The 12,811-nt window shown below is 40.9% G+C and overlaps 1 protein-coding gene across 4 annotated transcripts in view; it reads left to right on the top strand.

Moving 5' to 3' along the window:
- Positions 1 to 12,811, top strand: part of smap1 (small ArfGAP 1) — an 89,632-nt gene that overhangs the window by 37,179 nt on the left and 39,642 nt on the right. For 2 of the 4 annotated variants that reach the window (XM_066679230.1, XM_066679229.1), the window contains 2 exons: positions 3,608 to 3,679; positions 8,110 to 8,190. In XM_066679230.1, the coding sequence (XP_066535327.1) occupies positions 3,608 to 3,679; positions 8,110 to 8,190 (153 nt within the window). The remainder of the gene's footprint in view (positions 1 to 3,607; positions 3,680 to 8,109; positions 8,191 to 12,811) is intronic. The other 2 variants (XM_066679231.1, XM_066679232.1) reach the window with 2 other exon arrangements.

Raw genomic sequence — 12,811 nt, 5'->3', positions numbered from 1 at the left:
TTTGGACTGGAATAACAAAAGCAAGTCCTGGTGTGGTGCACCCCTGCCTCTGCACAACGTAGAGAGCAATCATGCAGTGCTGCCAGGTGCTACTGCATTACTTTACCAGTCTCTCTCTCTCTCTCTTGTACCATCTTCCCCTCTCTCTCTCTCTCTCTGTCTCTCTCTCTTTCTCACTCTGTACCTCTCGCCCTCTCTTCCCCCTTTGCCCCCCCCCCCCTCTGTGTATTTCTCGCCCTCTGTATCTCTCACCCTCTCTCCCCCATTGTTCTCTCTCTCTGTCTCTCTCTCTTGCTCATTCCATCTTCCTCCCACTTTCTATCTCTCCCTCTCCCTCCACTTTTTCTTTTTCTCCCCATCTCTCGCTCTCTTACTCACTCTGCATCTCTCTCACTTTCCCACCTTGATCTCTGTCTCTCTCGTTCCATCTTACTTTCTCTCTCTCTCTCTCTCTCTCTCATTCCATCTTCCTTTCTCTCTCTCTTACTCTGCATCTCCCACTTTCCCAACTTGTTCGTTCTCTCTCTCTTACTCACTCTGCATCTCTCCCACTTTCCCACCTTGATATCTCTCTCTCTCTCGTTCATCTTCCTTTCTCTCTCTCTTACTCTGCATCTCCCACTTTCCCAACTTGTTCGTTCTCTCTCTCTTACTCACTCTGCATCTCTCCCACTTTCCCACCTTGATATCTCTCTCTCTCTCGTTCCATCTTCCTTTCTCTCTCTCTTACTCTGCATATCTCCCACTCTCCCTCCTTGTTCTCATTCTCTCTCTCAATCCATCTTTCTTGCTCTATCTCTCTCCCTCTCTCTCCATTTGTTCTTTTTCTCCTGCCTCTCTCTCATGCCATCTTCCTATCTCTCTCTCACTCTGCATCTCTCTCCTTCTCTCCCCCTGCCCCCACTTGTTCTCACCCCCCCCCCTCGCTCTCTCTCTCTCTCTCTCTCTCTCTCTCTCTCCTTCACCTTCATTCAACCTCTCCCCAGCCTCCACTACATCAGCATGTATAGAGTTGTCTGTGCTGTACAGTGGGGAATAAATGTTGTCTTATTTTGTCGGGGAATAAATGGTGTCTTATATTAAAAGCCTTATCATAAGTCACAGCAGTGATGTCATGTTCTCCCCCTGCTGGTCTGCTGCCATTTCACTGATTGTGTGTGAAGCATGCAGCAAAGCGCTGCTTCAGAAATAAATGTCCCAGGATATTAACCATCAGCCCCAACCTCCCTGTTTTGTTTTGATGTTTTCAAATGATCTACTTTCTGTCACTTTTTACTATGTTAGTTGTTTTATTAAAATGATTTTAAATGATTCTGATAACCAGTGTAAAGTTTGTGGGGAGAGAATTTTCTTTGCTGTGAGAAGTTGATTGTGGGAATTGAACCTTTTACAAAAAAAGTGGCATAGATGTAGAACCCCCAGCTCAATTACCTTCTGCCTTTTGTTGCTTTGTGTATTGCATTAAGATGAAGACAGCGATATGTTTCCCACTCCATGTTCTCTCTGATGTTAGCTGTCTCTGCGTGTTGACTGGCAACCTCCATCTTTAATTTTTGCAGTTGTCTACTTATTTCCCTGGACACGGGGCTTGTTAAAGGTGTAGAGAGGATAAAAGGGAGGAGTTTTACAGAATATTGGTTATTGGATCTTTAATGAATCCGTGCCTTTGTGGGAGCGTAGTGTAGCACTGATGCTAACCCAATAAAGAGGATTATGAAGGAGATCCATCAGCAAGTAATGGCTCGGTCTGGACAGCTCCACACTAACCTGGGCCATAATGGACCTGCTTGTTTTACGCCGTCTCTGCGGACCCTTGCTGCTGACAGTGGTACTTTGCTTTTGAGACAAAGAAGAAAGGGTCATCTTTCTTTCTGTCCCTCCCTTACACCACATAGCCCTTTCTTTTCGTCTTTCTCCTCCCCTTTCTCAGCTAACTCCCTGTGTCTTGGATTTCTTTCCCTCTACCGTCTTCTCTGTGTCTTTCACTGTATCCGTTTTACTCTGACTGACTGACTGTCCTTTCTCTTCTGATTTGTCTCCTTTCCCTGACTCCCCCTGCTTTTTCCTCTCTGCTCCTTTCAAATCCCCTAGCAGTGAGACGGCTCTGTCACCTGGGTGACCGTGTGGAGGTGTAGGGAGATGCTTGGCTCTCTTCCAGTTTTGTCCCAGTCTTTTCCCTTCTCTTCTGTTTGCCAGCGCCCTGGAGAAAGGGCCTTTGTGTGGGTCTGTGAAAAGCGCAAGCCTTCTATCTGGCCTCAGAACACTGCAGGAAGACACCCTAAACAAACAGCCACCCGAGAATGAAAGAAGCACAGTCGCTCTCTCCAGTGCGACAGAAAGAATGAGGGAGAGAGATACAAGCTGATTTGTATCCACACCATTTCCTGAATTATATCTGGGGGCAGGGGTTCTCCAATGTGGTTCTCCAAAGATGTCAGAAAGGGTTTGGTGTATATCATGGTCCCTGTCAGTTGAGGATAAAATAAACAAGCATTTTTACAATACAATTAAGAGACTTAGAATGACAATGATGTGTCTGTTGCGGTTTTTAGAATGAGCGTGTTAAGAGTTGGCGGAGGGCATGTAAGTGTTAAAGCTCTTTTTAGCTTCCACTGAGTGTTTTTGCTCATATTTTCACTTTCTTGTCTATTATTGTATTTTACCAAATCAGATCGGAACATCCCTAATTTAAACCAATTGTACCATGTAGAGTTATCAGATCAAAGCTCTATTGGCAGATATTCATTATTAAACGACTCATATCTGGATTGGGGCCAAAAAAAAACTACAACCTTGATTGGGACATCCTTATTATAAGTGCAGCCACATCTGTGTGCTCGTGAAACAGGGTAGTATTGTACATGTCAGCCAATAGATTAAAATAATTAAACACTTCATAGTTGGATAAAATTACCAAAAAGACAAGCTGCCTCTGTTGTTATGGTGGGACCAGCTGTAGCAGTCATGTGGCATGTGAAATGGAGCGAAATGTGTACACATTTTTGGTTCCTCTTTGAGTCAGATGAGGTGTTTGAGGATGTAATAGGAAATTGATCTAAATACCACTGGTATATTCTGTACTGGTGAAAGGTTTTTCATAGAACCATGCATCTAAGCCCCTGATAATTTAGGAATCTTTATTTTTTTTTAGATTGTGTCTATGCCGAACTGCATTTGTCTAAGGTATGCTGCAGCGAGCAATTTTCCCACCCTCTGTTGGATGTGGCAGGGCTGGAAAATACTGTAAAGAGCAAATGGCTTTCTTTATCAGCCAGATGTGTTTATTTCAAATGCAATCAGTTTCCTAAGATGGTAATAGTTGTGCGTGTGTGTGTGCTCGCTCTCTATTTCTTGCTTGCTCACTCACTACTAGAGGCTGAGTAATTAAATGTGGTGTGCTGAAGTTTGTCCCAACTGCAAATTAATTCTAATTCCTCTAATTCTGCTTGTGCTTCTTTCTTTTTCATCACTTTTCTATTTTTTCTTCTCTCTTTCTCTCTATTGCATTTCCTTCTCCACTTTTCTCCCACTCATTTTCTTTGCCCCCTACGCCCCTGCCACCTCCTCTCTCTTTGTCTCTCTCTTATTCTTTTTTGGCTCTCTGCAGAAGTCTTCTGATGCTGCTTTGCCCTTGGCATCCTCTCCCTCTTCACAAGCAGCTGAGAAAAACAAACTGGAGGTACTGTGCAGTGTGCTGTGCTTGTGTCGGTGATGTCATGTTGTATCCGTTTTTCTAATATAGCATGTTAAATTAATATTCCTGTGGTCCTGTGACATCTTAAAACCTACTTTTCTGATATTGTATTGACATTTTCTGATATGTATTTATTCAGCATCAGAAGTGGCATCAAGAGTCAATATTCTGCAATTTATCAAATTGTAGACTAATGACTAAATATTTACCAAATTAATGTAAGACCTGTGCTGGTATTAATGTGGATGTTACCCCCTACATAAACGTTGTTAAAGACCAAGTACAGCCCCTTTTTATCGCAACACTATTCCCTAATGGTGGTGACTTCTTTAAACAAGATACAGGTGCATCTCAGTAAATTAGAATATCATCAAAAAGTTAATTTATTTCAGTAATTCAACTCAAAATGTGAAACTCATATTATATAGAATAATTGCAAACCGTGTTCTAGTTCAAGCATTTCTTTTAGTGTTGATGATTATGGTTTACAGCCAGTGAAAACCTAAAAGTAATTAACTCAGGAAATCAGAATATTATAGAAGGCCAATGTAAAAAATGATTTTTAATACCCAAATGTTGAACTACTGAAAAGTTTGTACAGTATATGCAGTCAATACGTGGTCTGGGCTCCTTTTGCATTAATTACTGCATTAATGCTGTGTGGCATGGAGGTGATCAGCCTGTGGCACTGCTGAGGTGTTATGGAAGCCCAAGTTGTTTTGATAGTGGCCTTCAGCTCTGTATTGTTGGGTCTGGTGTCTCTCATCTTCCTCTTGAGATTCTGTTTGGGGTTTAGATCGGGCGAGTTTGCTGGCCAATCAAGCACAGTGATATAGTGGTAATTACACCAGTTATTGGTACTTTTGGCAGTGTGGACAGATGCTAAGTCCTGCTGGAAAATGACATCCGCATCTCCATAAAGCTTGTCAGCAGAGGGAAGCATGAAGTGCTCTAAAAATGTCCTGATAGACAGCTGTGCTGACCTTGGACTTGATATAACACAGTGGACCAACACCAGCAGATGACATGGTTCCCCAAACCATCATTGATTGTGGAAACCTCACACTAGACTCAAGCAGCTTGTATTATGTGCGTCTCCACTCTTCCTCCAAACTCTGGGACCTTGGTTTCCAAATTAAATGCAAAATTTACTCTCATTGGGGGAAAAAAAGGCTTTGGGCCACTGAGTAACAGTCCAGCCCTTTTTCTCCTCGACCCAGGTGAGACGCTTCTGGTGTTGTCTCTGGGTCATGAGTAGCTTTACACAAGGAATGCGACAGTTGTGGCCCTTGTCCTGGATATGTCTGTGTGTGGTGGCTCTTGAAGCACTGACTCCAGCAGCAGTCCACTCCTTGTGAATCTCCCCCGATATTTTTAATGGCCTTATCTTGACAATCCTTTCAAGGCTGTGGTTTTCCCTGTTGTTTGTGAACCTTTTTTCTACCACGCTTTCCATTAATACGCTTGGATACAGCAGGATGGTGTCAATGACTGCATTCTGGACATCTGTCAAGTCAGCAGTCTTCCCCATGATTGTGTAGCCTACTGAACCAATCTAAGGCACCATATTAAAGGATTAGGAAACCTTTGCAGGTATTTTGTGTTGATTATTCTAATCCTCTGAGATAAAGACTTTTAGGTTTTTATTGGCTGTAAGCCATAATCATCAACATTAAAAGAAAGAAACCACTCTGTTTGTAATGAATCTATATATGTTTTACATCTTAAATTGAATTACTGAAATAAATTAACTTTTTGATGATATTCTAATTTATTGAGATGCACCTGTAGTTCAAGGTGTTGTATTGGCCTCCAGATCCCACAGATCTCAATCAGGCATCTGTGAGATGTGCTCTAGAGATGAGCCTGATCCATGGAGGTCTTGAAGGATCTGCTGCTAGCATCTTGGTGCTAGATACTACAAGACATGTCTCAGTGGCTCAGAACAGTTTATAATAATATTGAGCCTTATGCTTTTAATGTTATGGCTGATTAATATGTAATATTTTTGGATCTATATCTAACCCTGTTTTTGTGCGTTCCGAATAACCAGAAGAGATAGTGTAAAAAAAGCACAGTGTTTATTTCTTGTCCATCTTTGCACTTGAGAGATACTAACAGACTCATGCAGAGATTTGTGACAGTCAGGAATACAAATTCTCTGCTTATGTGGAAGGTGACCTCCAGGAATCCAGAATATTGTCATAGATTCTGTTTGATTGACAGCCCTGACAGTCATACAGCATTAATAACTACTGTCACCGGAATAACCAGAGTTCTGTTTTCTCCTACTGACTGCCAGAGTTGATGAATTCCTACAAAATCATGAAGAAAGGTACACCCCTACAGTGAAGCCGAGGCAGCCCCAGGTAGCCCCACATGAGCTGCATGAATAAGAAAAAGACTCCTGCACCATTGAGTTGCTTCACATAGTCTTTGCAGGCTGGCAACTCAGGGGTCACTGGAACCTGCTGGAAAAAGAAACACTAGTCACAGTGGTTAGAGAAAGGATGTGGAGCCCAGTTAAATAATGCACTAGGCAGTCACTTCACCAGGAAGGGCAGGCCTAATGAACAACATGGCATTCTTTGATGGAAGGATCCAAGGAGTAATGGAGGTTTCATTTGTATGGAAAACCTCATTTCATTTTTCATTTTTGTACTATTCAAAGAGCGCTGGCTGACTGTGCAGTTGTGTTTACTGTTGTCTTACTTTTGGCACTCATTCGTTCATTCTTTCACTCATCTTTTTTAATCTTTAGTGAAATTAGTTGCAAACGAAGGAACTGAAAAGCTAAAGTAACCAAACAGGAGCTCTTTTTGGCAGTCATATTGCAGAGCGTATGGACAGTAAGACGGTATATATCTGACTGACATTTTGAAACACAATTGCTTCATATTCAACCACACCCTTTCCTTCAGGCACGCCTGCACCCAGCAGCTGCTAAACAAAAGAGCACAATGGAGCAGTTTTAATTCTTTGTCAGAGGTGTTTTGAGCTGAACTAAGTTCAGCTGAGGACGAGTGGCCAGAGTGCAGGTCCAAGAGCACTCTGTCTCTGCGCTGGATGGGAACAACCTAAGCTGTCAATCTTTCAGGAGGATGTTTGCAGTGTCAGCAGAGTATTTGGTGCATGACTTTGTTGGTATTAGGGCTTGACCTGTAGATGTGTGAAAATATCCTCTGTGCTTCACACTGCCTCCGCCGGTCAGTAGAAAAAAGAAAAATACCAAACCCACTTTGACAAGTCTGATTTTATTATTGATTAAACAACTAGCACCCCATATTTTCACAGAGGTGCCAATGCAATACTTATTTTCAGGAAAGGAGGCCCAGATCCTGTGTGAAAGTTTAGCTTCATGGGCTGGCGTGCAAGTCCAATCCATTACAATCTCAGACTGAAATATTGTGTTATAGGAAGTTTCTGCCACAGTCACTCACTGCCTCTGACCGAAAAGCAACACTGCTGCAGCTGCAGGGAAACTGAGAGGTAGAGAGAGACCAAAAGAAAGGTAGAGGATGAATAAAAGGATGTGTATAAAAGGTAGGTCAATGGGAAGTAAGAAGCAGCCAGACACAGACGTGAGGAGATTTACAGACCAACAGCAATAGGGTCATTACCCAACATTGTCTGTGTGTTTGAGAAAAGAAAGGTGCGTTGCGTGAAATGTGTTCCCTTCTTTGACTGCGGTTGGGGTTTGATTGAGGTTGAGGTTGGGTGGTGTGTGCTCGTCTGGGAGGAAATCAATAGTGCAGCTCTGTCAGCATGCAGAGGGGAAATGGAGTAATCGATGTGCTGGTAAAAAGCTCCAAGCAGCCGATACACACCTCTCCTGCCGTGCCTGATTCTGCTCTGTTCCCTCACTTTCACGTAATCACGCATCCCCTTGCTTTTCAGAAAAACAACCTGCCAGTGCTCGCTTTCACACCTGGTCACTTACTTTGCTTTTGGGTGTTTGGCTTTTTGCGCAAGGCCTCACTTGATTCAGAGGGAAGGAAGGTGGGAGGCAGTGGGGAGGTCTGTAGCTCAATAGCTATATGGGCCTGTTATAAGCTTTCTGTTAGTCATAATTGCTCTGCTTCTGCTGGATGACCCTACTTATACGGCTGTTCAAGTCCCATTAGAGAACCAGCGTTTAATGACCATCTCAAGAAACTTTGAGTCACTTTAGAGTGTGGGAAACTCTTCCACTGGCAGAGCTTAGGCAAGTTTAATTTAGTCTGAGATTAGCTTGGATTTTATCGGAGTCGGTCTTTTATCCTCTACAGACACCTGTGAAAACTACAACATTTTAAAACTTGTGCCTTCTTTAAATCTGTGTGTAGGTGTCTAAGGGTGAGTGAGTGTGATTATGATGAAGGTCTTGCTGCAGCCAAATGACATGCTCTATTTTCTCTTTTTCTATTTTCTGACAGAAGGAGAGAGAGAAGAAGAAGGAAGAGAAGAAAAGAGAAAAGGAACCCGATAAAGGGAACAAACCAACAGTTTTTGACAAGGTAATCCAGCATGCGTTGTTCGCAATGAAGTTTCTGACACATGCTTTTGTTGTTTTAATGAGATCAAAAGTGCAAAGCTAATATGATAATGGAGGATGATTCAAGAGTATTATTCTTTTAACTGTTGCACATTGTAAGAGACTTGCCAGTTACTGGGAACACAGTGCCTTATTGGAGCAGTTCTGTTTATGGCAAGAAATCGGGCATGTTTTGTTTTTGTGGGTTACCATTGTCGTGCTTTTGCACTGATTTTCTCATTGTTAGTCTCACTTTGTATGATGATTCCATAATCTTGTATGTGCTAAACATATAAAATATTACAAGCTTGACACAGTTTATAGAGTATATTTTAGTTTGCTGTTTTACCGTAGTTGTGGTGAAATAATGGGCCACCTTCATGTATAAGTACTGCTATCTGTCCGCTGAAACCACTCCAACAGCACACATTTGTGATATAGGAGTGTGAAGAAATAAAAAAAAACAAAAAACAAAACAACAACAACTTGGATTCGTCCCTCCAGGCTCCCCTTCACCACTCTTTATCACACAACCACAAGAAGTCATCCAGCAGGTATGCATTTGCTTTGGCTGTCAGTGCAGTAACGTGAAAGCTGACTGACAAGTTCTCTCGAGTCCAATGCCCAAAGTACAGAGGGTTTGCAACACAAGTTATACATTTTCTTAAATATTGATTGCAAAAGTGGTCATTTCTTCCTTTTAATATTCTATCACTGTTTCTGTATTCATTTCCATTCCTTTCTGTCTTTAATTGTTCTCTTTCTTCATACATGTTTTGGTAATTAGTAACTGAATGCTGTTTTTCCCCCAGAAGCTTTATCCATTATTACACTATTTATTGTTAGGGCACATTGCTATTATGTTGCCATCTGAGATGTTGTTAGATATGATTGGTAATTAGTACTGTGTACCACCAGCTACCAACAGATACAATGTAAAATACCTAGCAGTTAATAGGGTCCCAAGCCTAATTGTAGTGTGATACCTAGTAGGGAAGTGAGGGTGTTTGAGACTAAACTATAGGTGTGAAATTCTTCTTTCTTAAAAATCTGTTGTTGGACATCCCATATATTAAGACAATGTTTAAAACAAAAACTAAATTAATGTATTTTAAAAAGTATGCTGTAACAAACTTGTATGTCCAATACAGTGCCTTGCGAAAGTATTCGGCCCCCTTGAACTTTTCAAACTTTTGCCACATTTCAGGCTTCAAACATAAAGATATAAAAACACAATCATGAAGTGGAATGAAATTTATTGGATGTGTCAAACTTTTTTAACAAATAAAAAACTGAAAAGTGGGGCATGCAGTATTATTCACCCCCCTTGCGTTAATACTTTGTAGCGCCACCTTTTGCTGCAATTACAGCTGCAAGTCGTTTGGGGTATGTCTCTATCAGTTTTGCACATCGAGAGACTGAAATTCTTGCCCATTCTTCCTTGCAAAACAGCTCGAGCTCAGTGAGGTTGGATGGAGAGCGTTTGTGAACAGCAGTCTTCAGCTCTTTCCACAGATTCTTGATTGGATTTAGGTCTGGACTTTGACTTGGCCATTCCAACACCAGGATACGTTTATTTGTGAACCATTCCACTGTAGATTTGGCTTTATGTTTTGGATCATTGTCTTGTTGGAAGATAAATCTCTGTCCCAGTCTCAGGTCTCTTGCAGAGTCCAACAGGTTTTCTTCCAGAATGGTCCTGTATTTAGCCCCATCCATCTTTCCTGTCCCTGCTGACCAAAAGCAGGCCCAAACCATGATGCTGCCACCACCATGTTTGGCAGTGGGGATGGTGTGTTCGAGGGTGATGAGCTGTGTTGCTTTTACGCCAAACATATTGTTTTGCATTGTGGCCAAACAGTTCGATTTTGGTTTCATCTGACCATAGCACCTTCTTCAACATGTTTGGTGTGTCTCCCAGGTGGCTTTGGAAAACTTTAAACGAGACTTTTTATGGATATCTTTGAGAAATGGCTTTCTTCTTGCCACTCTTTCATAAAGGCCAGATTTGTGCAGTGCACGACTGATTGTTGTCCTATGGACAGACTCTCCCACCTCAGCTGTAGATCTCTGCAGTTCGTCGAGAGTGATCATGGGCCTCTTGGCTGCATCTCTGATCAGTCTTCTCCTTGTTCGAGATGAAAGTTTAGAGGGACGGCCAGGTCTTGGTAGATTTGCAGTGGTCTGATGCTCCTTCCTTTTCAACATGATTGCTTGCACAGTGTTCCTTGGGATGTTTAAAGCTTGGGAAATATTTTTGTATCCAAATCCGGCTTTAAACTTCTCCACAACAGTATCTCGGACCTGCCTGGTGTGTTCCTTGGTCTTCATGATGCTCTCTGCGCTTTGAACAGAACCCTGAGACTATCACAGGGCAGGTGCATTTATACGGAGACTTGATTACACACAGGTGGATTCTATTTATCATCATCAGTCATTTGGGACAACATTGGATCATTCAGAGATCCTCACTTAACTTCTGGAGTGAGTTTGCTGCACTGAAAGTAAAGGGGCCGAATAATATTGCACGCCCCACTTTATTTGTTAAAAATGTTTGACACATCCAGTAAATTTCATTCCACTTCCTGATTGTGTCCCACTTGTTGTTGATTCTTCACAAAAAAAATTCAATTTTTATAACTTATAACTTCTGTGTTATGTTTTAAGTGGTATTTATCGTCAGTAAGATACTCGTATCCTAAAGGAGCTTCCAGCACTCGTTGATTTCATGGAGCAAAGAAGAAAAAGGGTAATGCTTGAAAAGACAATTTGAGAAAATGTGAATGCACGAAATCTATTACTTTAAAAATGATCATTAATTCAAGCTTGATGTTGCATATGAAAAATTGTCCCAATACCCAATAGTTCAGGCTTCATTTGGGTAATGGGTTTTAATCAGGATAATATCCTTATCCGTAAGGATCTTCTGTGTATAATGCACCAGTAAATGCATCTTAGAACAATTTAAAACAGATAAATAGTCTCTCAAATCACCTCAGGATGTAGTCTAAGGCGCATTTCAGTCTAATACATCTCTAATCTATCTCTTTAACTAGGGCTGGCGACATTGGACCAAAAATCATATCTCTGTACTTCTAGTTTTAAAAGTCGATATACACGATATACAGATCAGCCATAATTTTAAAATGGCCTCCATTTTTCTACCTTAATTGTCCAGCTCCAATGACCATATAGGTGTACAGTGTAGTTCTATAATTACAAAATGTGGTCCCTCTATTGCTCTGCATATGTTATTAGCCTCTTTTCACCCTGTTCTCCAGTGGTCAGGGCCACCGTGGAGGCATTGTATTAGACACCCACCTTGTTGGTCCACCTATTTGATGTAATGTCAGAAACAGTAGCACAGTTTCATAGTCATTCTCTTGTCCTTCATCAGTGGTTAGAGGATGTTTTTGGCTGAATATAATAAATTTGGATAGTGGAATTTTAAGTCCAGCAATGACACTGATGTGCTTAAAAACTTCAGCAGCATTGCTGTGTCTGATTTCCACACAGGTCCCAATCGCATGTGAGGTATCACAAGCATATTAACAAAAACAAAATAATAATAATAATAAGATTTGGTCTGTGTACATTTGGCAGTTCTTTTTCTCCATTTTTAAAATGAAAGTAAAACATTAAAAAGGATTATTATTAAATTTTAGAGTCAATTAAAATTTCGATGTGGGAGACAGATGAATACATCTATTTTTCTTCAAAAATTACACCATTTTATTTTGTTATTTAATACAATTGCAAGACACTTTTGCAAGGAATTTTAGAGAAGCCCTAAATGGCGATTGTTATGTGAGAAAAGGTGTCCCGTGTTGCGCCGTTCCATCAGGGTCTTTACATCTAAATAGAGAAAATGGTGCCTTTTCTAATTTCCCTGGGAAGAAAAATCATTTTTGAGCTCTAAGGTAGTTGTCAAGGAAACTCAAAGCACATAAAAGCGATATGCTGAGAATTTTTCTTTAAAACGTTTGCTCTTAAGGTAACAGGGGTGCTGCTTAGCAGGATTAATTTAGAACCATAATCTGAAACAATTTTACCCATGATGAGAAGACACATCCATGTCTGTCACTCAAATATATGGAAGAGCAGTATTTCCTAAGGATTGTTAGGAGGGTTTGCATTAAATTGGCAGATTTTCTTCCTCTTTGTGTGTGGAGGGAGGGCTGAGGCTGTGTTGTAACAGTGTGTGTGTGAGAGAAAGGAGAGATGCAAATACAGGTGCAGATTTATGGAAGAAACAGATTATGTATTTTAAAGAAACATCAAACTATATTATTATAAACAGTATGATTTCATTATATATTCTTCATCCTCAAAAGTCAGTATACCACCCAGCTCACAACCCATAATACCCAACAGTACATTGCATTATAACACGTTGGCAATGACATTATTTCCCAAGCAGCCTTATTCTTATCACAGATTTATTAATATGCACCTTCTTCTGATTTAAAGAACGTAAATAATAACTGTAAATAATTTTCAGATAGAATGGGGGAAAAACAGAAACAGAAGCTCCTGTGTGTTGTGAAATGATTTGCATATGCCATATAAACAATAGAATTTCAGTTTGATAATTGGAGACACGA

Source organism: Hoplias malabaricus, chromosome 8 (genome assembly GCF_029633855.1).
Source record: "Hoplias malabaricus isolate fHopMal1 chromosome 8, fHopMal1.hap1, whole genome shotgun sequence".
Taxonomy (NCBI): Eukaryota; Metazoa; Chordata; class Actinopteri; order Characiformes; family Erythrinidae; genus Hoplias; species Hoplias malabaricus.
Note: the sequence above shows the minus strand (reverse complement) of the source record. Positions and strands in the feature narration are given on the sequence as shown.